The sequence below is a fragment of the Tauraco erythrolophus genome, chromosome 7 (assembly GCF_009769465.1).
Source record: "Tauraco erythrolophus isolate bTauEry1 chromosome 7, bTauEry1.pri, whole genome shotgun sequence".
In the NCBI taxonomy this organism is placed as follows: domain Eukaryota; kingdom Metazoa; phylum Chordata; class Aves; order Musophagiformes; family Musophagidae; genus Tauraco; species Tauraco erythrolophus.
In genome coordinates, this window is record NC_141471.1 from 829924 (window position 1) to 857660 (window position 27737).

Genomic DNA, 27737 nt, shown 5'->3' on the forward strand with positions numbered 1-27737 from the left:
ACCTGCAATGTCACCTCAGAAGGTGCCTCGTGTTCATGTCCACAATAGATTGATCAAAAATAAACCGTAGGAAAAAACCCCAAACACCCAACTTTTGTGCAGTTAGGCTGTTAGCGGTACCGCTGTGGGCAGGAGTCACTTCTTTATCCCTCCGGGAGGTTGCAGAGCCTCGGGAGCTTCGAAATTATTTGGGGAGCTGGAAGAATAAAGCTGGAAGCCCCAAAACGCATCACCTGTGCTCCACAGCCATCAGGAAATCACTGGAGTTACTGGAAAACCTGCTGGCGCTTGGCTGGAGCCTTATGGGACGATGCTGGCTGGGCCCCGCCGCACGATGAGATGGGGGATTAACAGTCCCCGCTGCCAAAACTGGCACCAGCCGTGGCAGGAGCATCCCTGAATCCAAGCATCCCAGGTCGGAGGTTTTCCGCATGCTGCCCTCGTTTACGTGAAACGCTGGGAAAATTAATTAGTCCAAGCTGTTGGGTTCAGTTTAATTTGTTGCTGCGCACTGTAACAGCACCTGCTCCCCAGAAGTGCCGTGGGTAACAGCCTGGAAATCACCTTTTCTTTGTAATTATCCATTTCCAAAGGCTGATAAAGCTGCTGGAAATTCAATCCAGGCTGAATTTCCTAAGAAAACACTTCCACAGGACCTTCTCCTCCACCCACCCTTCCTTTGCTTCCCCCTGGGCGCTGCTCAGTGCCACCCACCCCATCCCCGTGGATCCCTGTGCCACTGCTGCCCATGCTGTGGTCCCAAATCTGGTAAAATCCCAAGGAATCTCGAATTTGGATGCTGCAAGTGTCATTTTGGGGCTCCCGCATGAGCAAGAAGGTCTGTACCGCACCCCAGAAGCAGGCGGGTATCCCGGGGAGCTCCGGCACGGTCTCACTGAAGGAGCCCTCCCCAGGGTTTGGGAAATTGGTGAAATAAAATAACCCGGGAAAGGACAGGAGCAGTTTTTAGGGATTTTTGGGCGTTTCTCTCTGAAGCGCAGCCTGGGCGCTAGCAGGGATTGGGGACGGGCACTGCCCCGGGGTGCAGGGACCTGGGTGGGCATGGGGGAGCAGGTCTGCGGCCTGAGGGGTGCCAGTGTGCGGGCTGTGATCCCAGAGCTGTCCTGGGTGCCCATGATCCTGGGGGAGATCCTGAGGTTGTTCTGGGGTGCCAGTGATCCCTGGGTGCTGGGAATCCCGGGGGTGTTGGTGTCCTGTGGTGCCAGTGTCTGGGAATGTGGGTGGTCCCGGGGGTGTTGGTGATCTTGGGGATGATCTGGCAGTGCCGGTGATCCCGGGGGCGATGCCAGGGGTGTTGGTGATCCTGGGGGTGTTGGTGATCCTGGGAGTGATCTAGGAGTGCCAGTGATCCCAGGGGTGTTGGTATCCTGAGCTGCAGGTGATCCTGGGATGCTGGTGCCCCAGGGTATGGAAGATCCCAGGGCTGCTGGTGATCCCAGTTCCCTGGGGTGCCAGTGTCCTGAGGGTGATCCTCGGGTGCCGTGGGTGATCTGGGGTGATCCCAGTGTGGTCCCAGTGATCCCGGGGAGATCTGGGTGATCTCCTGGCTGATGTTGGTGTGGTCCCAGTGATCCCGGGGAGATCTTGGTGATCTCCTGGCTGATGTTGGTGTGGTCCCAGTGATCCCAGGGAGATCTGGGTCATCCCCTGGCTGATGCCAGTGTGGTCTCAGTGGTCCCGGGGAGATCCCAGTGTGATCCCGGGGAGATCTGGGTCATCCCCTGGCTGATGCCAGTGTGGTCTCAGTGGTCCCGGGGAGATCCCAGTGTGATCCCGGGGAGATTTGGGTCATCCCCTGGCTGAGGCCAGTGTGGTCTCAGTGGTCCCGGGGAGATCCCAGTGTGATCCCGGGGAGATCTGGGTCATCCCCTGGCTGATGCCAGTGTGGTCTCAGTGGTCCCGGGGAGATCCCAGTGTGATCCCGGGGAGATCTGGGTCATCCCCTGGCTGAGGCCAGTGTGGTCTCAGTGGTCCCGGGGAGATCCCAGTGTGGTCCCGGGGAGATCTGGGTGATCCCACGGCTGATCCCAGTGTGGTCCCAGAGATCCTGGGGAGATCTGGGTGATCCTGCGGCTGATCCCGGTGTGGTCCCAGTGATCCCAGGGAGATCCCAGTGTGGTCCCGGTGATCCCGGGGAGATCTGGGTGATCCTGCGGCTGATCCTGGTGTGGTCCCAGTGATCCCGGGGAGATCCCGGTGTGGTCCCAGAGATCCCGGGGAGACCTGGGTGATCCCGCGGCTGATCCCGGTGTGCTCCCGGTGCCTGCTGTGGCCCCGGCGTGATCTCGAGCAGAACCCCTCAGTCCCGCGGCCCATCCCGGGGTGGCCCGGGCGATCCCCCGGCCGATCCCGGTACGACGCCGGCCTGTCCGCCGCCCGCCCGGGGGGAGCGGAGCGGCAGCGGGAGCGGCGGCGCGGCGGCGCGGCGGGGAGGAGCCGGGCGGCCGGGGCGGACTCGGCGGCGGGCGGCGGGCAGGGCAGGGCAGGGCACGGCGCGGATGGCGGGGCCCCGCCGGCGGCCGCTGCAGCGCGGGGCCCGGCGGAGGATGTGAGGCGGCGGCGGCGGAGCCGAGCCCCCGCCGGGCTCGGAGGGCGGAGAGGGGCCTCCCCCGCCGCGCGGCGCGGCCGGCCCGGCCCGGCCCGCCCGAGGGGCCGCGCCTGCCCCCGACAGCGGCCGCCCGACCATGGGGGACTTCTACGACCCGGAGCACCCCACCCCGGAGTAAGCGTGGGCCGCCGCGGCGGCCGGGCCGCCCCGACCGCTCCGCGGCCGCGGCCTGAGGCCCGCCGGGCCCGGTTCGCCGCGCCGCGCCGGGCCGTGCGCCCCGCGGGAACCGCCGGGGCCGGAGCCGGAGCCGGGGCCGGAGGGGCGAACAGAGGCGCCGCCGCCTCCGCCGCCCCTTCGCTCCGTCCCCGGGGCGCGGCGCGCGGGCGCGCGGGGTAGGCCGCACATCCCCGGCCTCGCGTGAGCGCCGCGGCCGGGCGCCGGCGGGTGGAGGCCGGGCGGCGCGGCGGAGGGAGGCGGGGGGTGGGGGGGGTGGGGGAGGCGGTGGAGGGCGGGCGGGAGAGAGAGGGGAGCGGAGCGGCGGGCAGTGCCCTATCCTGCCCTGGGGGCGGCGGGGCCCCGGGGGGCACCCCGCGGAGGGAGGCCTGGCGGTGAGTGCGGACGTGTCCCGGCCTCCCCGGGGGGCCATTTTTCAGCACCTTTTATTTATTTATTTATTTATGTATTTATTTCCTCCCGCGCGGAGGAGTTACGGAGTAATTTTGCCCTTTGAATCCTCCCTGTAACAGCCCCCGGTCCCTGACCCCATTTTCCAACCGGAGGAAGGAGCCGGGGCAGAAGGAGGGAGAGCAGCCTAATGGCCGGTGGACTCTGCTTCTCTCCTCTGGGGGTTTTCTCTGACCCCCCTGACATCCCGCCGGCTCTCTCGCTTCTTCCCAGCAAGCCATTCAGTTCCTGCTGGTAGCGGTGGGGTTTCTCCCCCCTCCACACCTCCCCTTTCTTGTTGGTTCCCAACGCTGTTTTTACAATTTTAGACTCCCTCCCCGAAGGATTCGGTTTCTCCGCAAACTTGGTGCGTGCGGCATCCCCAGTTTGCGGCCGGCTCCGGGGCGGAAGGACGGACACCCGGCCCGCAGCGCTCCTCCGCGCAGCGCTTGGATCGGAGGCGAAGCTAAAAACGTCGCGTTTGGAGCAAGGACGACAGAGCAAACCTTTCTGAGCCAACGCTCCGAGTTCCGTCCGTGCCCACCTGGAGCGGCTGAGGATCTGTTTCAGCCGAGCCTTCTAAAATTAGCGAGGGACGAAGGATTTCGTTTGGAATCCAGGTTGTATTTTGCTAGATGTGGCTCCTGCTTCCCTTCCCGGGACTGGAGAGCCCGGAGCAAACCCTGCGCCTGATTTACGGGAGATTAACCCCGGCGGGGAGCGATGGTCCCGTTGTGAGTGACCCTCCGGGTTCGGACAGCTCTACTATCCGTCCGGAAAGATTTTAGCCTGATTTAGGTGTTTGATCTTTCCAGTTCAGAGCGTGAGGGATCCTGTCCCAGGGGACTGGGGTGGCGCCTGGCATTTGGTTGTCAAAAAAAGCGTACGGGATTTATCGCGCCGCCGCTCGTTGTCTAAAACGTTCTCGAGCATCGCAAACCTGGGCTCTTGACAGAAGCCAGAGCGGTTCCTCTAACGGCTTTTCGAAAGAAATACTAATTTCTTGGTCTGCCTTTGGGGTTTTTTTGGGGCGTGCGTGCCGGGTCGGGACTCTGGAAGGTGTCAGGAGGCGTCGAGGTGTTTTTAGGAGCCTCGTTTCTCCGTGCCCACCTCGAAGCGTGGGGTTTTCTCGCGCGTCCGAGTCGCGTTCGCCGCTTCGTTGGTGCTACGTCGGATTTAGGACGTGCTCTTCCCAGCGCGCGCGTGCTTTTAGGTTGAAAAAAGGATGATTTGCAGTAGGTCAGCGATGGTTTTCTTCAGAGATGGAAGTACCTCGAGGTTCCTCATCTCCTTGCCCACTCTTGAACGCCGTGATGTTAGAAACGTGCCGTACGGGGCGTCCCGTGAAGAGGGACGCGCGTCGTTCGTGTTTTGGGAGGAGTTGATTTTGTAGCTTGTAGCGTTGGAGTTGTGCTGCTGCGAGACATGGGGGTTTGGAGAGGGTTGGTCACAGCCTGGAGATGCGAGCGGAGCGTGGTAAATCGTCAGGCTCAGCCTTGTTTTTTGTGGGAATTACTCGTAGAATGGTTGAGATCAGAAAGGACCTTCGAGAATCAGCTAGTCCATCCCTGCTGCCGTGGGAAGGGACGTCTTCCACTAGAGGAGGTTGCTCAATGCCCCGTCCGACCTGACCTTGAACGCTTCCAACGATGGGGTGTCGTTGTTGCTGAGATGGAGCTCCACGCTGGCTGTGGGAGGTGGGATATTGCGTTGGGGAGCTGGACTAAGGCGACCTGAGTACGTGCTGATGGTGTTCACCAGAGTTTTCTTATTGGCAAAGAAACTCCGTCCGGCGTTTGCCTGGTTGGTCACTCTCCACGTCCCACTCAGCAGCCGGAGATCACGTTTTTGAGAACTTCAGTGTCCAGCAAAACCAGCTCGCCTCACCTCTTTGGGTGCTCAAACTGGGGCCAACCTGAGCTCGGAGCCACCTCCGAGCTCCACGTGTGCTCTTCAGCTTCTCCACGGAGCTGCCCAACGCCGACCTGCACCTACTTGGTGGATATTTGTATCGTAGGCTGCGAGTAGAAGAAACTTCATCTCTTCATGCTGTGATGCCACTGATACAGCCAAACCTGGGACGACCTTCAAGAAGACACTGAGATGGTCCCTGGCCACTGCGTACCGAGGGTGGGGGACCCTCTCAAACAAGTGACGTGTCTGTGGGGTCGTTGCACGGGGCGAGATGCATCCGGTTGAGAGCCCTGAGGATTTCTTGAGCTCACGTCTACGCGTCATGGTGGAAACTGAAGGTTCTGCAGCGGGTTCCCTTGCACACCCTCTGGCTGGAATTTATTGATCCGCTACTTCTCCTGCGCTCCGCTGCAGGCAGACCTCCTCGACTTGAATTTAGCTCCGTTTTGGGGGAAAATGGTCTTCCTGCCATCCCGACTCTCCGCAGGCTGGTGACGCTGGTGGGGCTTGGTGGTGCGCGTGGTTGGTTTGGTGGGGTCGGGGTTTAGGGCCGGTGCCTTTGAAGACCCCGGTGATTTTGTTCGTGTGACTCGATATGGATTCGAACAGGGATTTGGTTGTGGCTCTTCCTCTGGGTTTTTTTCTTAACGTGCGTTGCAGATGTGGAGACTCGTGGGCAGCTCAGCGTTTGTGTTGCTTTGGGACTTGGTTATTTTTTGCTTCCCGTAGACATCTGGATTCTCTTTTTGGCTTTTCTCTAGGGAAAACGATCCGTAGCGCCGGTGCTCTCGGCATAAGGCAGAAGCTCCTGGCAAACGTACTGTGGGTAAATCTCCAAAGTTGGGTCCTGGAGTGTATTGTTGTAATCCGTTGGGGAGATGCTAGTGGAAGGGAAAGGCTTCGTTTGTCATCTGCGTTTCATAGAATCATAGAATCCCAGAATGGCTTGGGTTGGCACCAATCATTCTTACCCAGCTGGACTGAGTTGAGATAATGAACTAATTACTAATCAACTCAAGGTACCTATCCTGCCTACAAGAGGCAGGCCATTTCCTCCTGGCTGCGGAGGATGCAAAAGTACCTTGGTACCGCAGCCCAGGCTGGTGAGCAACAGCTTGGGTTGGAAGGGACCTCAAAGATCATCCAGTTCCAACCCCCCTGCCATGGGCAGGGACACCCTCCACTACACCAGGTTGCCCAAAGCCCCATCCAACCTGGCCTTGAACACTTCCAGGGATGGGGCAGCCACAGCTTCTCTGGGCAACCTGTGCCAGTGCCTCACCACCCTCAGAGGGAAGAATTTCTTCCTCAGATCCCATCGAAATCTCCCCTCTTCCAGTTCAAAGCCATTGCCCCGTGTCCTGTCACTCCACGCCCTTGTCCAAAGCCCCTCTCCAGCTTTCCTGTAGCCCCTTTAGGCACTGGAAGGTGCTGGAAGGTCTCCCCGGAGCCTTCTCTTCTCCAGGCTGAACAGCCCCAACTCTCCCAGCCTGTCTCCAGAGCAGAGGTGCTCCAGCCCTCCCATCATCTCCGTGGCCTCCTCTGGCCCCGCTCCAGCAGCTCCATGTCCTTCTGCTGTTGGGGACCCCCGAGCTGAAGGCAGCACTGCAGGGGGGTCTCACAGAGCAGAGCAGAGGGGCAGAATCCCCTCCCTCGCCCTGCTGCCCACGCTGCTCTGGGTGCTGCCCAGGACATGGTTTCCCTTTGAACCCTTCTCCCCTTTATCAGGGAGATTCAGGATGGTCCCGCGGGGTGCGGAATCGAGAGTAGTGAGGGAGAAACTTGGCTCTGTGGGTTTTCCAGCTCCGCGCTTAAGCCTTAATGTCTCCAAAAGTCACTTTATGTAAAGAAAATGCTCTTTACCCGTCTGGATTTGTCTCGGTGGCAGGTGGAGACCTTCACCTCCTCACCTGGCCGCCCAGTAAGTTATTGGACAAATTCCTCACTTGAATTCATTTTTTTTGACATCGTCCTAGGAAAATTCCCAGTTGGACCCAAACTTTCTGAGACCAGTTGCTTGCAGCGGAGCCGAATTAAATGAGATCTTTTATCTCCAGATCGGGTATCTCCAGGAAGGAGCCGTGGACGCTGTGTAGTGCTGCCTGTTCCGCTCTTCTCTTGCCTTTTTCCTGCTCTCTCCGCTGCACGTTTTCGAGACCATTGCCCACTTCCCCTAAAAACGACGCCTGAACTTTGTAGCTTTGCTTTTGGAGAAATCATCTTCTCCCTGGTTTTGGGTACCCAACTTTGGGTCTTCTTATCGTTGTTGGGTTTTGAGGGAGGAGGACCTCTTGCCTCGTCCTTCTGCCTTGATTTCTTGTGCACCTTCCACCCACCGCTCCGTCGTTCCACCTTCTCCGTCTGCTTGTGGTCCAGGAACGCGACGTGCAGTGAAGGCGGGGTAGATCTGCAGTGCTTATCTTCAGGAAAAACGAAAAATGGGAGGGAGAAAAAAAAATAGGTCCAGATTTTGGCTTCAACCGGTCGAGGTCCCGTGTTTTCTGCCAATTTGGACGCCTATAAGTAGGAAAAAAGTGTATTTTTGCAGGAGCTGGCACGTGTGAGCGTGCTGGGAAGCCTTTTCTCCTTGGGTTTCCAGCGTTTTAGGTCCGTGGATCGGTGATGCTCCTCTACAGTGGAGTGATCAAGGATGGAATGACGCGTGCCAACGGCACGGGGAAGGTTGTGGCCTCGGGATGCCTCCCTGGGAGGGTGTGCTCGAGCGGTTGGATTTCTCAAAAAGGAGGAAATTTAGCAGCTGTAGGCTACCCAGGCAAGTTAGTCTGAGTTCCAAGTCATTCCATGTACCTTTAGTCACCCAGCCGCGTGCGCAGGGAATTAATTACACGCTCCACACTCAGCGTGCAAGAGCAGCCAATACGTCAGCTCAGCTCTCCTCAACGCTACAGTTGGGAAAAGAGACGGAGAAATCCTTGATTTTTGAAAGGAGAAGGCTTTCAGGTGGTTCTGGTCTTAATTGTTTCTAATTTTCCCTCTGCAATTTCGTGTGTTCCTCCAAGCGGCCGGGTGACGGCCGCCTTCCGACGTCCCGCGTGAGAGATCCGTTGAGGGAATTCTAAATATAATTTGTGTGTATATTTAGACAGGGAGAGAGGGTTTATAACCACCCATTTTTAATAGACAGAGAAACAGAAAGAAAAATAAATAGATTTGCCTTTGACCTTCATCCTAATTAATAAACCGGATGCTTTTTGTTGTTTAGATGATTATTTAGATGATTATTTAGGTGATTATTTAGGTGATTATTTAAGTGGTTATTTAGATTATTGTTTAGGTGATTATTTAGATGATTATTTAGGTGATTACTTAGGTGATTATTTTCTGGCTTTTCCCATTATTATTAAAAACACTCTACTCTTGCAACTGCCCCCCTCCAGCCTTTCGGGATCCATCCCAGAGGTTGCCAACCTCCGGAGCATCTCCCTGAGAGCCCCTGGGGGGTGCTGGTGTGAAGCAGGACCTGAAATTCAAGAGAAATTTGAAATTCCTGGGGCCAGGAATCAGAATTTGACCCAAAATATTGACGGGTGAGGGCTGGGGAAGGAGCTGGAGGCTGAGCATCGTTTCCAGGACCAAAGGCAGGTTCCTGCTGGCTTTTCCCACCGTTGCTTGAAGATTTTGCAGTTTCCCCAGCATCACATAATTTTATTGTCACCTTTCTGCTCGAAAGGCATCAGAGGAGGTTTTGCAGCTGGAAAGAAAAAGCTCATCGTTCCGAATTAGCAGAAAACAATTTTATTTTTATCATTTTGCAGCTTTCCGTAGCATCAGTGTCCAACAGAAAAAAAAAAAAACACAACAATAAACAACTCCAGAGCCTAATGCTTGGAGTCTGCTCGCACAGCTCATCCCCAGCTTGCACAAATAAAGGTATAAAGGAGGATGAAAAGGGTTGAATTTATCTGTTCCTGCAGCAATTTCCCTGCCCCGGATCACCTCGTGGTTAGCATCACCGCAGCGACCGGCTGGGTTTAATCTCCCTAAAATAGTTTAATTTAAAGCACTCGGTTCCCCAGGAATTGCTGCTGCAGGAAGCTTGGCTTTATTTTCTTTTGTTCAAGATGTCTCTGCTGCTGACTTAACCTGCCGGGCAGGTTTGGTAGTAGGAGATTAAAACTTCGTCTGCAATCGCGTGAGAAATAAATACGTGAAGATTTTATATGAAAACAGCAAATTTAAGCTTGGCTCGGGCATCGCGGCGTCTTATTTACGGCGCTGGGACGCCAAAAGCTTTTTGGGATGTGGGCTGCAGTTCCTACCTTGGGAAGTCTGAGTTCAGGGATGCCCCAGTTATGGGAGAAAGTATCTTTGTGTTGAACTGGGAGTGAGTTTGGGGCAAGGAGGGCACATTTTGTGAACGCGGATTCCATCCGGTGAACGATGGAGTGTTTGGTGTTCCACGTGTGCCTGGATTATCGGGTGACTCCAGGGGCGAAAGGACGCTAAAATTTAATGTTTTTATCTCCATGTGGAGCTTGTAGGATCTGTCTCTCAAAAACCTCTCCCGCTTGGGATGCAGCAGCCAAGCCTGCTCCTGCCTGCTCCCGGTTTTGGGGAGAAAGGGATGCCAGGGACCGCCAAGGTGACGCATCTCCACGCCGGGCACTGTGGTGAGGTCCATCCGAGTGTGTCCCAGCGTGGGCACTGCAGATGGTTTTTTCTGCCCCTCTGCTCTGCTCTCAGGAGACCCCACCTGGAATACTGTGTTCAGCTCCAGGGTCTCCAACATCAGAAGGTCATGGAGCTGCTGGAGCGGGGCCAGAGGAGGCCACGAAGATGATGGGAGGGCTGGAGCACCTCTGCTCTGGAGACAGGCTGAGAGAGTTGGGGCTGTTCAGCCTGGAGAAGAGAAGGCTCCGGGGAGACCTTCCAGCACCTCCCAGTACCTAAAGGGGCTACAGGAAAGCTGGAGAGGGGCTTTGGACACGGGCGTGTAGTGACAGGACATGGGGCAATGGCTTTAAACTGGAAGAGGGGAGATTTCGATGGGATCTGAGGGAGAAATTCTTCCCTCTGAGGGTGGTGAGGCACTGGCACAGGTTGCCCAGAGAAGCTGTGGCTGCCCCATCCCTGGCAGTGTTCCAGGCCAGGTTGGATGGGGCTTTGGGCAACCTGGTGTAGTGGAGGGTGTCCCTGCCCATGGCAGGAGGGTTGGAACTGGATGATCTTTGAGGTCCCTTCCAACCCAAACCGTTCTGGGATTCTGTGATTCTGTGTTTCCACCTCACCCAAGTGCCACCAGGCAATTTGGGTGGTGGGAGACCTCCCTAAGGCCACCAACGGGGCCACCGATGTGGCTAGCCATCTCCTGGAGCACACAGACTTCGCAAGCCCAGCCTGTGCTCCACAAGGGGGAAAAAAATCTTTTATTTACAAGGAATTTTAGGAGACAAAGATGACCCACAGTGCCAGGACGGCTGTTTGTCATGCAGGCTTGGTGACGCCTTGATAGCTTCAGCTCAGGAATTTACTCGCCCGTGCAAGGAAAATCCCGCCGGTGAAGCGAGATGGTGAATCCTGCGGAAGGCGTTTTCCCGCTGATGGTCAGGAGGAGGGAAAACTCCCGTGTTGGAAAACTCCCGTGTTTTCAGCCAGCCCAGAAGTACAGCGGGCCAGAAGTGACCCGCAGAAGATGCGGTGTAGCCGGGGAAGGGGCTGCCCGGGGGTCCCACTAATCCCTGGGGATGAATCCTTGCCCGCCTTGTGCCTGCCTCCGAGGGAGGGGCACTGCCTGCCTGCTCTGGGCTTTGGGCTGGGTTTTTTTTTTCCCCTTTTTAGCACAGACTTAATTACCCAGAGCCAGGCTCAGGTCAGATGAAGCTGGAAAGTCTCTGCCTGTCCAGCAGATCCATGATGACCCCGAGCTGCTGGAGTGAAGCCCTGTGCAACTCGCCGGTACTGGTGATCGTAAGTCAGCTTAGAGATTTCTGATTATTAGTTTTTTTTTTAAAAAAATTCAGTATACTTTCAAGTTCTGTCGCTGCAGAGGAATGCTTTAGAGAAGCTGGTGTTGCTCGGAAGCTGGATGTAGCCACTTGCTTTTCAGCAGGATTTAAATACTGAAATTTTCCTGATATCAAATGTCTTTTTAGCTGAATTAGACCAGTTTAGCTCAGCACACGCTGAACGTTTTCTGGGCAGCCCGGTGGTCGCAGGGAATGGGATTTGAGCAAAATGAAAAAACAAAAACTGTTGTGTTTTTTTTTTTTTTTCTTTTCCTCTTACTAATTCCACTAATTCCTTTTCCCTCTGAGCCCAGAAACGTTACCAGCTCCTGCAGATGCTGTGCCACCGCGGTCGAGCCAAACGCGACCGTCCCCGCCGGGTTACGGTGGCGGATGCCGTAGGCGAGAAGGAATTTTGCAGGAGGCTGGTGCTTGTTTTCTCTGAACTCGGAGGGTATTTACTCTAAATCTGCAGCAGAGCGTTGGAAGATATTTGCTGTTTCTCCTAGTGGCAAGTAATTTTGGCTCAAAAGGTTGGGAATCCCCCAGGGCATGCGGTGTGGGGGGGAGCTGGGATGCATAACACAAGCTTAGTCCTAAAAGTGGTGTGGTTTTTTTTTTTTTTTGGCTGGTAGGAGAAATGTTGTGTTTTATGGTTGTACCGTGGTGGTGCCTCCGCTTAAACCAGCATCAGAGCTTTGCTGTTGTGAAGGTTGGATATAAATATATGAAAATATCTGTGGCCTGGAGAACTTGGAAGTAAATAAAGGTGGGATGGTGGTGATGGGGGCAGGTAAAAAATAATTGGGAATGGGAATAACCACCGTGGTGGCTTGCTCAGGGTCGCACATAGGCTGTTGCAGAGCCAGGAGCTGATCCTGAGCTTTTAAGCCAGTCCTAACTCTGGCTGTAGGAAGGAATTTTTCATTTCAGCCTTTGGAATGGTTAGAAATTGTTCAATGAGGAGGGAGAGGAAGATGATGAATGAAGTAACGACCTTGCCTTGTGTGCTGCAAGCAGCCATGTGCCCGATGCCGGGAGCGCTGCCGGTGGGAGGCTGTTGGTTTTAACGTGGTTTTGGGGTTTCTTTGCATCATTCCCGTCCGTCCGTCCCGCCGGTGGTTCCCCACGGGGCGAGAGCGATGCCAAACCGTCCCGCGTCTTCCTCTGCTTACGTGCTGGAGGTGAGAGACTGTATTTGTCTTAGATCCGGCCTCATCCTTCCCCAGGGGCAGCTGCAGCCCTGGAAGGACAGGTTTAGGAGTTTTAGGAGTTAATTGCGTCAGGTCGGGTAAATGCAGTTTAAGAATCCCCTGCGTATGTGAAATATTTCCTTTCGTTGCTGGTGGCATCCAAAGGAGGTGGTTTTTGAGGCGGGGATCACCTGAAAAATGATCCCATTGGAATTTTGTTGATGGGAGGATGCCAGCCCTAAAAGCTGCTGATGAAATCTCACCTTCCTTGCTTGGAGAGGAGGAGGAGGAGGAGGAAGCTTTCCAAGGACCCCCATGGTTCTGAGCCAGGAGCCGTGGTTTCGAGCTAAGCTGTGTGTTTGTGCCCTCTCTTGTTGGCACTCTCTTCCATCGTCCCCCCCCCACCCTTCCAGCCCCATCCTTGTCCTTTCCCTTGCTGTGTCCGTGCTCCATCCGTGTTCTGTTGGGAAATCCCTCGCCCGGCTGCCATGGGAACAGCGTTGCTCACGATGATGGGTGTCAGGATTTCCAACTCGATTTCCAACTCGATTTCCAACTCGATTTCTTCTTTAGATGTGCCCTGGCGCTGAGCAGCGAAGGGGCAAGCAGGAGCCCTGGGCACGGTGGTGAGTTTGGGAATTCCCGGGCGGTTTGGGGGAAGGAACAGGCTCCTGGGGTACTTTTATTGGAGTGGAAGACTGGAGACCACTGGGAATTTTCTTCTTAACCAGGTCTTTTTCCTGAAGCAGAAGATTGTAGCTTCTCTAAAATGTTAATCTTATTAACACCCGGGTGGCTGAGTGGTTATTAAATGAAAATTTGGCCGCAAATCCTCGACCTGCGGCTTTCCACGTGCTCCTGCCAGCGTCTCTTTTCTCCGACCCACCTTCCTTTGCAAGAGGAGCAGCCAGAAAAGCCAATTGTTTTCAGGAATCATCGTTTTCCCCCTTTATTTTTACCCCTTTTCTTTAGGCTCCTGTCCCAGGAAGGGTCTGCACAGGCTCCTTACTGGGACACCAGTCCCTTCGCCGGCACTGCCAGCTGGCAAAGACCAGGCATTTTAGCTCCTGCTTTTTTTTTTTAGCCTATATTTTCCCCAGTTGCAGAAAGCAGAGTGTAAATGTTCACAGTAAAGAAATTTATAGCGCTGTAAGTTTTCCATAGATGCCATAATACCTCTCGAATCTCTCCTCGGTGGCTGTTTTCCAGCCGGATGAGAAAGTGGGACCCTGGACTGGCCTGAAGTGGAAGCTCCAGCAGTTTTGATTTCTTAGTCTCCCTTCGTGCCTGCTGTCGGAATGGCTCGTGTCTGGGTTTTTTGGGGATTTTTTTTTTGATTTAGGAAGCTCATTTCGACAGGGGGGTGTTAGGAGGGAGCATTCACCGGTGATTCCAGATGACTCCATCCACCAGTAACCATCATCGATGTTAATAAGGAAAAATCCCTTTCTGCCATGCTCGGGGCTGGGCAGGGCATCCCTCCGCCCTCAGCATTTTTGTAAATGAAAGAAGAAATACTTATTTTCGGTAGCTTCAACTACTTGTTTTCCTGATGTATTCAATCCTCTCTATCCTTTCATATTTCAGCTCTCCCCCTGCTCCACACTTAAACTCCAAACCCGGCGAAAATGCTGGATAAAGCAGCGAACGGTGATTTAGGGGCGCAGGGACGGGAGAGGTGGGTTTGGGGGATGTGCTGCAGGGACAGGTATGTGCTTCCAGCTGCCTTGACCTCATTTTCTGGACAGCTTGGCTTGCTTTCAAGCTCCTGTTTAAACAAGATGTTCGATACTGTTAGTGATTTATTTATTTTTTTTCCCCCCTTTCCGGGGTGTGCCATAGCCTTTCCTCTGTGCATGGCTTTTCGGGGGGAAGGAGCAGGATTGTCTATTAACTTCCCTGTTTGGTTTTTTTTGGTTTTTTTTTCATTCTGGTTGTACGTTATCGGGTTGTGGTGCAGTATTTTTGGGCGCAGGGACACGTTTGGGAATTAAAAGCACAGTGCTCTGTCCAAAAGATTTCACGGCAATTTAGCGCCGTATTTCTGTTAATTTTAGGGATCGCTGCACGTTTGTCCTTGTTTTTTATCTCTGGCCGGCCACGTTAGAGACTAATAAACTGAGCAAGCGATAGCACTTCCGATCTGTAAGTATTTTATCAAATTGTTTGGTTTTGAGGGTGGCAGGAGCTGAACGAGGGACATTACAGCATCGTGGTGTAGAGTGCTGGCAGAAGCCCGGTGGTGCCACCTTCCATCACTGGCCAGGCAGGCCAGACCTTGCCCGTTCTGGGGTGAAATCTGCCTAGATAGTTCCTTTTTTGGCTTTAGGATTTTGCTGGAACTGCAAGTTTCCACCTGAGGTCTTTGTGTTTCCTTCTGGTTTGCTTCTCCTCGGTGGCGTGGATGAAGGTTGGGGTGTAACATGCTGGTGGGGCCATGAGCAGCTATGGAAAGACCATCTAGCATCTGGTAGGACATTTCTGGCTAACCTGGCCTGAGCAAAACAGTCTGGAGGTTGGGTTTTCCTCTCGTTTGAGTGCTGAGGTTTTGCATTTGGTTTCCTTTCTTCCCAAAGAAAGGTAATGGCCCAGGCAGGTTGGCTTTGAGATGGACCTATGCTAATGCCAGCACAATACCCCATCGTTGGCAGCTTAAAGGAGGTGTGCTGAGTGCCTGCTCAGGATGGGGCTTTTCAGCCTTGCAGGGTTGTTTGGCAGATTTTAGATAAGAAGAGCTTTAGGCTTCCAGATTTTTCTCTCTTAAGAAGAAGAAAATGAAAAAAAAAAAAGAAAAAAAGAGGACGTATAGGAGGTGAGACTCATCAAGTTTTGTCTTAATGCAGCTCAGCATTTGTCATTTAGACTCTGGAAGCCGGAAGGCTTTTTTTTCGGGGTTTTTTTGTTTGCTTTTTTAGCATAATTAAAGCCTGCCTGCAGTTCAGGTTACGATGTGGATTATGTCTTGAAAAGGAGAGGAATCTCATTCATGTCCAGCTGTTGAAGCATCTCCAAAACGCTGGAGCTGCTCAACCTCAGAATTAAAATACCACCTTAGTTTTTCATTAGCATGCCTGTGACAAACCTGGGATGTTTCCATGAGTAGGAAAGCTGATATATTTTAAATAGAAAGAATTTTGGTAGAGATGTGGGGGTCCATAGCCTTAAAACCCCCTTTCCTGCAAATCCAAACTCCTCTGGATGACGTGGGGATTTGGGATTTACTTGCTGCCGGGGCTGCTCCTGGGTGCAGTCGTGCATTTAGCGGGGGGTGTGAGCACATCTTCCCGTTACCTGACTGATATTTCTTGTTAGTTAATTAGATCTGACTGGTAAAATCCTTCTTTCAAATTTTACTTTGGTGGCAAACTGATTTTTTTTTTTTTTTTGGAATACTAATACATAGGGCTGCTGTAGATAAAAAAGATGGAACATTTCTCTGGGGTTTTTTTGAGTTTTATTGTTTTTAAATTTATTAACCACTTGCTTGTAGAGGTCTTCAGTCTTGCTCTGAGTTTTATTTTAGGTTTTAACAAGCCCTTTCTCTTGACATTCACAGAAACGAGCCGCTGAGTGCGTGAATTCAGTGCTGATTTGACCAAATCTCCCTTTTATGTACCTGCAGATAGCCAGGGGCAGCTGGAGGGAAACAAACGGGATTGCTCTAAACCTCTGGAGCTGGAAAGCTGCTGGAAAACCTACGGGTTGTGTGTTTGGATGGCTCCCCAGCTCGCGTACGCTCCGGTTGTGCCGGGTCTCCTGCTTCTAACACAGGGATTTTATGTAACTTCAAACCCGGCGTGGGAGGAATTTGGCAAAAGGTTTCCGAGCGAACAGCAAGGCGTTCGCTAATTTTGGAAATCTATTTATATTTTTTTTTTTTTTTTTGGTGATCTGGGGCGGAGGAAGAGGCTGTAAATGGAAGTGGGATCCATAATCCAAGCCAGGCACCTCCTTTATGAAGGTAAATAAGGTGCGAGGGCATCCGTAGCGAGGTGGGACGACTTTCTGCTGCCGACGGAGGGGTGTTCAGGAGGGAGAAACACCTGAGCACGACTGGCTGAAATACTGCTGCAGAGTGTTTCATACACCATAGTCCGAGAAGAAACACTTCTCTGTCCAGTAGAAATTAAATTGTTTGTGTAGGCATCTAGGGCTATACAAGAAACGTTACCTGTAATGTCATATCTGCTTCATTCTTACCTATTTTATTTTAAACAACCAGTTAAATTCATGCCACATCTTCTGTTTGGTCCCTTCTTAACTGGTTTCTGTCTGTTGATATTTTGATTTCTCACTAGGCACCCTTTAAGCTGCTCAAATTTTAGTGATTTCCCCTGCCAAGGGCAGACGAATCTCACTGCCAAGTGGCTTTAGAGCAGCAAAATCATCCACATCCTAATGCAGCTCTCTTTCTCCTGCAAGTTTCTCTCTGGATTTTGAAGGATCTCAACTAGCTTTTTTCCCCTTCACTGTATTGCAGTTTTCTTACCTTCTTTGACCCCTCCCAGTGCAAAAGCTGGTCCTCTGCCATCTGCCTTCATGGAGCAACTGTTTCGAGGTGGCAGATGCTGAGGCTGCTCCACCAACCTGGTGTCTTGTCTGGGAAATTTGCTGCTGCAAGCTTTGAGCAGGACGTGAGCTTAGAGGTGGCCCGCATCGTGCCGTGATTCCTGCTGGTTTGTAGGCATGCCCTCTGGGGGAGTGAAAATTTTATTCTTGGCTTTTAGTTTTTGGAGACCTCTGCTTTGAGTACTTGCCAGCGTTTTAGCTTAATACTGGTTTTATGCAACATTTCAGCAACAAGAGCAAAAATAGAATTGTTAAGAGGAATTAATAAGGAAGAAATTCTTCCCTCTGAGGGTGGTGAGGCACTGGAACAGAGAAGTTGTGGCTGCCTCATCCCTGGAAGTGGTCAAGGCCAGGTTGGATGGGGCTTTGGGCAACCTGGTGTAGTGGAGGGTGTCCCTGCCCATGGCAGGGGGTTAGAACTGGATGATCTTTGAGGTCCCTTCCAACCCAAACCATTCTGGGATTCTATGACTTACTTTACTCTTGCAACAGGATATTTATTGTTACTAGTAAACTTCATTACCTGTCTCCCAGTATGCAGCTACTTCAATTTGTGTTCTTATGTATAAAGAGGCAGTTATTTCTGGTTTTGGTTTGGGACCACCAAGTTCCATCTGTTAGTTTTTATACTGTGCTGTGTCACAACACATACATGGAATCAGAGCATCATTTAGGTTGGAAAAGACCCTTAAGATCATCGAGTCCGATGTTGACGTTGGGTCTTGGCTGCGCTAGACCTTGGTGCTGTCCTCATCCCTTGAGTTTAATGCTCAAAACGTGTGACCGTCAACAGTCTCGGTGTCCTGGAAGTCTAAAGCTCCACTTTCTGTAATCCTAAAAATGAAACCTCCTTTTAGGCAGTAATTCTTGTCAAAGTGCTGTTCTGAGAGGGCTTCTGACCTCCTCTGCGTCAGCAGCATTGCGAATTCACGGCTTGCTTGACCCCATTAAATCACATCCGTGCCCTCGTGCACTCCACGGCTTGTTTAAACTCGTGGCTCATGTTTCCTCAGTGAAAACAAACCTTGTTCTTGCTGCTCTAAGAATGATTTATAGCTTATTAATAAGCTTTTATCAATTGGACGTGAGCCCTCGGAGAGGTAGGAGTATGTTGCTGCTGGTGATAGGTCTTTCTAGCAGGTTGCTCCTAATTCTCTGTTGACGATGGTTTAAATGGGGAAACTGGTGGTTGTTGCGGCACCGTCACCGCGTCAGGTCCCTGCCTGGGTCATGTAGAAATCAAGAGCTTTGGCTTTCTTGTCCAGAAACTGATACTTCTCGATTAGCTGAGGCTCGAAGTGAAATCTCTGAACCTTTTCTGCAACTGCGTCACCACGACAGCGCTGAGTTATGGCTCAAAAGCTGATTAAATTTAGCAAAACTCCAACTGAAAACTTCACCTGTATCTGTAAGGTAGACGGGGAAAAGGCTGTCTGCAGGAAAACGTGAAGGTTAAGAGCACTGGAAAGTGCTTTTGGACTTCTGGGAGAGGAAATAAGAGGTGAAGACAGATGAGCTGGTGACATCTCGGTTAAGGAGTATCGGTAACCGCTGAAACTTCTACATCTGCTTCTGTAGTTTTCCTTTGGGGGCTGAGAAACTCGCTGAAACTCTCCTGGGTATGGGGCAGAGCAAGCAGTGAGTAGTCGTGTTGTTGTTCCTTCTCCTTCCTTGTAGGAGAAACTGCTTTGCTCGTAGTATCGGAGTGAAGGACTTAGGGAAGCAAAGAAAAGTTGGGCTTTTCCGTTGGCTCAGAGCATTGGCAGGTTGGGTCGGGATCGAGGTAATGCTCCAAATGAATTCATTGTCGAGCGATTAGCTGCCAAATTAATTAATTCTAAGTGTTGTGGTAAATAGCCGGGGCTGCAGGTCCGGAGCAGGTCATGCAGCAGTAAGTTGTTCATAAATATCTTTAATTTCTGGCGATGAGAGAGGCAGATACTTTCACTGTTCCTGGGCTGCTAAAGGAAATACTAAAATCAAAAGAAAACCACCAAAAAGCTTCCTACCTCTTGTTTTCAAGACTTTGATATCTGCGTTGCCTCCGCAGTGTCTACTGAAATAAGGTTCTGGCTGGTTGGCAAACCCTCACAAGACACCACCAAGACAGCAGTTTGCTCAAAAAAGGTTTGCTCTGTCAAAGTCCTCGCAGAACTTCCAGCGTCGAACTTCTTGAGCTTCTAAACTGTGCTGTGCTCCCCCTCAGAGGTGGTTGGCACATCTGCTTGACCGTTGGGTGATGTTGGTCGGGACGTCTCGTGCAGCGGGATTATTTGTGGGGCTGGTGTCACGCTCCCTCTGTGGCCCCAGGTCCAGCCCGTTTGCAGTGCCGAAGATGGAACGTTACATTTCTTGTTTCTGCCTGATACTTACACCTTGTTTTTGTCTTTTCTTTTGCATGTTTTCTCGGCTGGATTGCAACAGAGAAGAAGAAAATGAGGTGAGTAAAACTGATTCCTTTCTCGATGTAGCTCCTGAGATACACATTATCCCAACCTGGTTAGTCTGACCTGTGGGTTTCTTGAGTCGAGAGACGCTGAGGGTCCAGATAAAGCAAATTGATGTTATCTTGGGATGCCTCTAGTTCAGTGGTTAAATCAGGGAAAGAAAAGAACTGCCTTCAGTACCACTTCTGCCATCTGCACACAGCGGTGTGATAGCAGAGCGCAACGGTGCCCTTGAATTACTCGGTGTAGGCAGATGCTACTTTCTGCACCATGAAAAGACAATTATTTAAGGACTTAACTTGTGGAAAAAAAATAGTTTTGCTGTATTTGGCTCAATGAAAGGAGAAAACTTGGAGAGAGACCTTCTAGCAGCCTTCCAGTACCTAAAGGGGCTTTACCTAAAGGAAAGCTGGAGAGGGGCTTTTTACGAGGGCATGTAGTGACAGGACACGGGGCAATGGCTTTGAACTGAGAGAGGGGAGAGGAAGAAATTGTTGACTCTGAGGGTGGTGAGACACTGGCACGGGTTGCCCAGAGAAGCTGTGGCTGCCCCATCCCTGGAAGTGTTCCAGGCCAGGTTGGATGGGGCTTTGGGCAACCTGGTGTAGTGGAGGGTGTCCCTGGCCACGGCAGGGGAGTTGGAACTGGATGATCTTTGAGGTCCCTTCCAACCCAAACCAGTCTGGGATTCTATGATCTACAGGATTCACACCCCTGTGACACAGCTTTTGTGTGCATGAGCCCTAAGCTTTAAAATAGTTGGGGAAATGCCAGGATGGGTAAAGATACAGTGCTTGACACTCTGAAAATTGCTAATCTTTAGGTTTGGATAAATACATCTTGGGAAGTAAGAGGTTCCTGTGCCGAAGGAACTTTGTTGCTCTAGACTTGCTCCATTTCCAAAGGCAGGGTTCAGTCGCACAGCAGCTTTCTTGGTGGAGATCCTCAGCTCTTCATGTCCTAGAGAAGATGACTTTCGGGTCGTTAGCATCAAACACGAACGGATTTGCTGTGGTGCGGTCCTCAGCGCAGGGTGGTGAGTGGGATCCTGGGCAGGAGATGGCAGAGAGCTGCTGGTGAGGTGCACGTGGAGCTTTCTGCAGTCGGTTGGCCCCAAGGTGACACAGTCATCACGCACGACTGAGTCCTGATGGGAATTCTTGGGGGTTGATATATTAATACTGATCTACGCCCGAGCCTGGAAACTTAGTGGGAATTACTAATGGCAGAGATAAGGCTGTTGGTGGGAAAGGACTGGGCTTGAAATTGTCGCTGTAATTCTTGAGAGTCTGATTTATGCTGAAACCATCTGGGTTTCACCTACCAGGTGCATACTCCTGGGATGTGAAAACAAACGCAATTAGAGATCGAAATTCCAGGGTATTTTGTAGCCTGGGACCACAGAAACAGCACAAATAAAACACTTCTCTCTCTTCAATTAACTTTGTGTGTTGAACTCTATCTCTTTTTTAAAAAAATAAGAATTAAATGAGAAAAGGCCGCTCAGGTTGGTCGTTAATTCAGTTAAAAAGCCTCAGCCCAAACCCCAAAGGAGGTTTTGCTCCAAACTGGAAACGACTGGGTAATTGGTTTTGTTCGAGAGAGAGCCGGGCGCAGAAGGCAGCGCAGCGATGCTGTCCCAGACTCCAGCCCAGGGTATCAATTTCTATTTCATCATCATGAAAAATTCACCGGGTAGAAGAAAATTGTTCGGCGTGCCTGTAGGACAGAATTCAAACCCCTCGAAACCGATTCCTCTGACTGCATCTTCTTTTTCTTTTGCAGGGCAAGCCTGAAACCGTGCAGAAGGCTGGTTTTATCAAAGGCCCGGTGTTCAAAGGCATTGCTTCCAGTCGCTTTTTGCCCAAAGGCACCAAAACAAAGGTTAACCTTGAGGAGCAAGGAAGACAAAAGGTGTCTTTCAGCTTTAGTTTAACCAAGAAAACCTTACCGAATAGATTTCTGACTGGTCTCGGAAACGAGAAACAAAATGAAACTCCGGCAGTACCCCTTCAGAGTGACTTTAACCCCAAAAGTAAAGTGGACTTGGGGGATGCCGCTGGTTCAACTGAGGAGTCTTCACCTCCAAAACCGAAGGTAGAATTAGGGAAGATCCATTTTAAAAAACATTTACTTAATGTCACGGCAAAACCGCCACCAGCTCCAGCAGCAACGCTACCGCCACCGGCTGTGACACCGGTCACGGAACCGGTGGCGTTGGCCGCGGACTTTCCCTCAACGCCACCGCCTCCCCCGCCTCCTCCTCCGCCCACGGTGTCGCCGGCAGCGTCGATGCCGGTTCCTGCAGCCACAGCCTTGCCACAACTGCCGGTAACGCTGATGTCGATGCTGTTGCTGTCGCCGCCTGTGGAAGCCGACGTCCCCGCTTCGAAGGAGCCGTGCCACGCGGTCCCGAAGGAGGCTTTGGAGCCAGACGTCAAGCAGGAGGCGGTATCGCGCGGTTCGGAAGAACGTGTAGCTCAAAACACGGCCGAGCAGACGGAAATAACTCCGCAGAAAGAAGATTCCCATATTGGGAAAGAGGATGAGGTTTCCGACGGCTCGAAGGGTGCTTCCCTCTGCTCCCGGAGGCAGGGCTCCAAGAGGAAGTTCTCCCAATCCGACGGCACGCTGCTGGGCTCCGAGTCCGATGAAGATTCGGTGAGGACCTCCTCCAGCCAGCGGTCACACGAGCTGAAGGTATCCAGTACGGAAAAGGAGAGAGATTCCAGGAGAAGCTCCACGTCCCTCAGAGGTGACGACCTGGGGAAGTCCTCCTCGCGCTCCAAGTCGGACAGGGATGAGAAGTACTCGAGCTATTCGAAATCGGAAAGAGATTCGCGATACGCGTCCTCCCGCTCTCGATCAGACAGAGAGAGAAGGCGAAGCCGGTCTCATTCCCGTTCCCGATCCGATCGGAGCTCCCGAACCAGCTCTTCCTACTCGAGGTCGGAGCGCTCGCATTACTACGAATCCGACCGCAGATACCATCGGAGCTCCCCGTACAGGGAAAGGTCGAGATATTCCCGTTCGTATGCGGACAGCAGGGCGCGAGACAGCTCGGACTCAGAGGACGAGTACAGGAGGACGCATTCCAGATCGAGCGACTCAAGGCGTACGTCGTCCCACTCCTCCTCCTCCTACAGAGACTCGAGGACTTCTTACTCTAAGTCGGACAGGGACAGCAAAGTGGAGTCGTCTCATGCCGACGCGGAGAGGAGAGGAAGGTCTTCTTCGAAAGCAGATAGAGATTCAAAAAGGACTTCAGAAAGTGAAGTATCCAAAAGGTGCTCTCCCCTTGACGAGCTAGGCTATCGAAAGGGGACATCCCATTCTAAGCCCGACAGTAATGTGAATTCCTCCCGTTATAAGTCCACCCCTTCCAAGACCCCCGCACCAAAGCCTGATAAATTTAAGAGTTCTTTCTGTTGTACAGAATCGACTGAAGAAATAAAACAGCAGTCTAATTCTCTAGATTTAGAGACCTCTTGTCTAAAAAGCAGTGAGATCAGGGTGTCCATTGCGAAGAAATTTGAAAGGGAAAAGACACTTTCTCCGTTAAATCAGTTAAACGATTCGCCCGCTTTTAAAATGGCAGACGAATCGAAAGCGGGTTTCGCTACCTCCCAGTCCGAGGAGCTTACAGGAAACGAATGCCACGACAGTGTTAAGGAGCCAGAAACTTTATTCAAGATAAAGGACGATCAGTTAAGAACGTGTTTCCCCACGGAGCTGAGTGTAAACGGGTCCCCGGAGGGTAGGGCTGATGGTTTGGCAACTTCCAGTGCCTGCAAAACTGAGGATGTCACCGCGTCTTCCGGCGATAGCCTGCGTCGCTCGGAGGCGTCGCCTGTCGTGAAGACCAGTCTGTCGTATCCGTTGCCGTCGAATGGGTTCGAGAGCACGTTTGCGTCGCAAGAGCAAGAGCCGGATGATTCTCGGGTCCAGTCCAGCGAGTGCAACAGTCTTTTTGGGGAAACTGAGGCTCCGGTCCCGCAGCAGCAAGGGGAAGCCATCCCTTTGCCCGTCGTGAATGTGGATCATGCTAAAACTGTACTTCAGCTGGATGATCAGGCGCCTCTGTGCGACAAAACCAAAGAACCAGTTTTTTGCTACATTTCAGACGATGCCACCCCCGGTTTCTATCATTCGGAAGTTGAAATCGAAGCGGAACCAGCAGATTTAAAAGTCACATCCGAGACTTTCCTGGACGTGGAGGTAGAGCCGCAGACCGTTACGTGCGATTACGAGAGCACGGAGGATCACCACTCACAGGCTGTGTGTGACGATGAGCACGGTCTTCCTTCCCATCAAACTAGCCTGGCAGCGGAGAGCTCGAGCAGGGATCCCTCCCAGGATGACTGTTCCCCAGGGCTCAGGTCCGACCATCCCGTGGCGGTGGAAAGTGTCTCCTCCAAATGGGATGTGCCACCGCCGGATGGATGCCAAGAACTGCTGCAGCAATCGGAAGCCGAGGAGATGCTCAGGTTGGGTGCTCAGCACGTTGATCTTGGCTCAGCAAAAAGCAAGCCATCGTTCCAAGATGAACATTCGTACTATTCCGAAGTGCCGCTGGAGCACCGCAGCAGAGAGGTCGTGGAACAAAGTGCTGTTTCCACCGAGGAAGTTGGGCTGGATGATTTGAGAGTTCACTGTCCCGGTGTGTTGGCCGAAAAAGATGAGGGAAACGAGCCCTTGGTGGCTTCAGCTTTTCCAGACGCCTTGTTTCCCTCCTGCGATGTCATTGTCACTGCAGAAGAAACGGAGACGGTGACTCAAGCCCCGACGTGCGACAGCAGCGGCAACGCCGCCGAATTCATTCCCGCTGGCCACGACGATTATTCCGACACGGGGGAGAGTGACAGCGAGGGGGGCAGCGAAGACAGCGACACAGAAGACTCTGATTCTGACGACGACGTGCCACGCAAACGACTGCAGTCCGTTGTGATCGTACCAAAGAACTCGACCATTGCGATGGAGGAGAGCAGCCCTGGTTCCTCACGGAGCAGCCAGGGCAACCGGCGCTTCTCCGACCACTGGGAGGATGAGCGACCCGAGCCCAGTAGACCCTACTACGAAGAGAGGGTGGAGAGCATGGCGAGTAAAGGTGCTCCACAAGCAGAGAGCAGATGTTCTCCTAGAGGGATGGAGAAGAGTCCAGCAACTTCTACTGAGCTCAGCAGGAAGGAGATGGAGGAGCTGCGGCAAGATCCGTGCCAGCCTCAGAGCGACGGCGTGGACAGCACAAGTCAGGCAGACCTGACGGCAGACTGCCACGACAAACCCAACGCAGACGAGAGGATCATGGTGAAGGAGCTGATGTCCATTGGTAGACCGATCGGCCGACAAGACGAGCAGCCATTTTGTCTGCCGGAGAGTTTCGAAAGCACCGATAAATCCCGACACCAGATGAGCTCTTCCAAGCCGGACAGTAGGCAAGGGAAGGGTGGGCTTAACCAGTCTGGCCTTGGAGACTTCTCCAGGCCGGATGGTCTTCATACAACAGAGGGTCTGGGTGGTTTGGGCTGGGACTTTTCCCAGTCAGAGAAGCCCAGTAGCACCTACCAGCAGCCAGATAGCAGCTTCGGGGTCTACTCGGGCTACGTCTACCAACCGGGCTCAGGAGCCTACGGTGGCTCTCAGAGTTACTGGCAAGGCAACGGTTACTGGGATGCGAGATCTGCTAGCAGACCTTCTGCGGTTAATTACGAACGAATTCAAGGGCAAGTACCGGATTCTCTAACGGAGGATCACGAGGAATACGAAGGGGATGACCGTTGGGATGATGACTGCAAGCCTGGTTTTCCCAGCCCCTCGAGTAAATGCCAGGTGCCCGGGCAGAAAGAAAAAGGCTCGGTGCAGGCACACGAGATCAGCAGCAATTCCACCAAGGAGCTGGTGCCTGGTGGAGAGAAGAAGGAGGAGGGGAAAGTTTTGGAAAAAAACGACGCGAAAGAACGAGGTCCACCAAAAAAAGACGCCCGGAGTTGGAGAGCGACTCCGAGAGCGACGTGGACTCGAGGGAGAAGAAGAAGGTGAAAGTGGAGGGGAGCAAGTGGAGCCGGCGCCGCAGGACTCCGCCATGGTCGGTCGGTTGTGTATCATGGATGACTTCAGAGACCCTCAGCGCTGGAAGGAGTTTGCCAAGCAAGGAAAGATGCCCTGTTACTTTGACCTTATTGAGGAGAACGTGTATTTGACAGAAAGGTAACTGGTTTTTTACTTTTTTTTTTTTTTTTCTTGCCTATAGCAATTTTAGATTTAAACTTGTATTTTTTTGGTGATACCAAATACATAATAAATGTCAAGGCCAAGTTGGATGGGGCTTTGGGCAACCTGGTGTAGTGGAGGGTGTCCCTGCCAATGGCAGAGGGATTGAAATTAGATGATCTTTAAGATCCCTTCCAACCTAAACCATTCTAGGATTCTATACCTTTTTTTTTTTATGGGCAAACTGGGATAATTTGGAGGGAGAGACGTCATGTTCCTGATGTCTAGCAAAGTGCTTGTAGAGAAGACAAGGGGCAATGGCTTTGAACTGAAAGAGGGGAGATTTCGATGGGATCTGAGGGAGAAATTCTTCCCTCTGAGGGTGGTGAGGCACTGGCACAGGTTGCCCAGAGAAGTTGCCCCATCCCTGGCAGTGTTCCAGGCCAGGTTGGATGGGGCTTTGGGCAACCTGGTGTAGTGGAGGGTGTGCCTGGCCATGGCAGGGAACTAGATGATCTTTGAGGTCCCTTCCAACCCAAACCGTTCTGGGATTCTATTCTATGATTCTGACGATGCTGGGCAAGTATTTAACCCCCCCTGGGTCTTTTCTCCTAAATAGAAAACCCCAGTTGGGTCCAGACAGGCCCTGGTGATGAGAAGAGGTAGAAGACAGGAGAGTGTTGGGGGAGGATGATTTATTTACACCCTCTTCTCAGCCGTCTTGCAGCATCCCCTTTGTCTAGCATAGATTTGGGTATCAGGCAGGATTTGTGCATGTGGGATTATTGGCATCAGCACCAATTAAACATGTTATTCTTGTACTTGTGGTAGTTTGGAAGAGTAATTAAATTTTTTCCCAAGTTTTTTGCTTTTTTCCTCTGTTGTCCACTGTTCATCTGAACTTGGTGCAGCTACATTAAAGCCCAGAGCCATATATCAGCAGCCCAGAGAGCCAACCGTGTCCTGGGCTGCATCCAGAGCAGCGTGGGCAGCAGGGCGAGGGAGGGGATTCTGCCCCTCTGCTCTGCTCTGTGAGACCCCCCTGCAGTGCTGCCTTCAGCTCTGGGGTCCCCAACAGCAGAAGGACATGGAGCTGTTGGAGCAGGGCCAGAGGAGGCCACGGAGATGATGGGAGGGCTGGAGCACCTCTGCTCTGGAGACAGGCTGGGAGAGTTGGGGCTGTTCAGCCTGGAGAAGAGAAGGCTCCGGGGAGACCTTCCAGCACCTCCCAGTACCTAAAGGGGCTACAGGAAAGCTGGAGAGGGGCTTTGGACAAGGGCGTGTAGTGACAGGACACGGGGCAATGGCTTTGAACTGGAAGAGGGGAGATTTCGATGGGATCTGAGGGAGAAATTCTTCCCTCTGAGGGTGGTGAGGCACTGGCACAGGTTGCCCAGAGAAGCTGTGGCTGCCCCGTCCCTGGAAGTGTTCAAGGCCAGGTTGGATGGGGCTTTGGGCAACCTGGTGTAGTGGAAGGTGTCCCTGGCCATGGCAGGGGGGTTGGAACTGGATGATCTCTGAGGTCCCTTCCAACCCAAACCATTCTGGGATTCTGTGATTCCCATCACCTCTGTGCTTGCCAGTTCTTGTCTCTGTAGTATCCCCAAATAGCAGCCTGCTCCCTCTCCGAAGACGTGGAGAAATCTGGGTGTCGGCAAAGTTTTGGCCAAACAACGTGTGTTTCCAAAAGCTTTGGTTACTTGCATGCAGTTATTTGTCGTTTCAGATGAGTTTTTCTAGATTTTAACAGACTATAATTTGAAATATCAGGGTAGGTGTTGGCTGCAGATTATCCTTTTCCCTTTTGCACGGGAATGTTGAGCGGGATGTGACCCCTTGAAAAAAGCAATTAAGTTTTTCTGAGCTTTAGGGGTGATTAGTAACTATGCTACTTCAGGGCTCAGTGACCTCCTTGCCAAAAACCCACTCGCTTTGGCTTCAACGCGTAGGTGAGAGCTCCTTAATGACCTTGCAACCAATTCTTATTCCTGGCACAGCCTGCAGTAAAACCTCCTGATGATTTATGCCTCTTTAATCTTGCCATTTCATTTCACTTCGTGGTCCTTTTTCATCTCCTCATTCCTCCAGGCTGGTTGAGTAACAGCTATTCCTGCCGGAGAGTCGGGTACTGAGCGCTGGTGCTCACCAGCAGTGAGGGCACCGACCGCAGCACCAGCTCGAGGGGCCGCTTCATGTGGGCCAATTT

The 27737-nt window shown here is 52.4% G+C and overlaps 1 protein-coding gene across 1 annotated transcript in view; it reads left to right on the forward strand.

The window, feature by feature from the left end:
- The first annotated feature begins 2705 nt into the window (after positions 1–2705).
- The window catches only part of SETD2 (SET domain containing 2, histone lysine methyltransferase), a 72860-nt gene continuing 47828 nt past the window's right edge, over positions 2706–27737 (forward strand). Inside the window, 5 exon segments of the mRNA XM_086614827.1 lie at positions 2706–2743; positions 19185–19314; positions 21107–25289; positions 25292–25363; positions 25366–25528. Of these exon segments, the coding sequence (XP_086470953.1) occupies positions 2706–2743; positions 19185–19314; positions 21107–25289; positions 25292–25363; positions 25366–25528 (4586 nt within the window).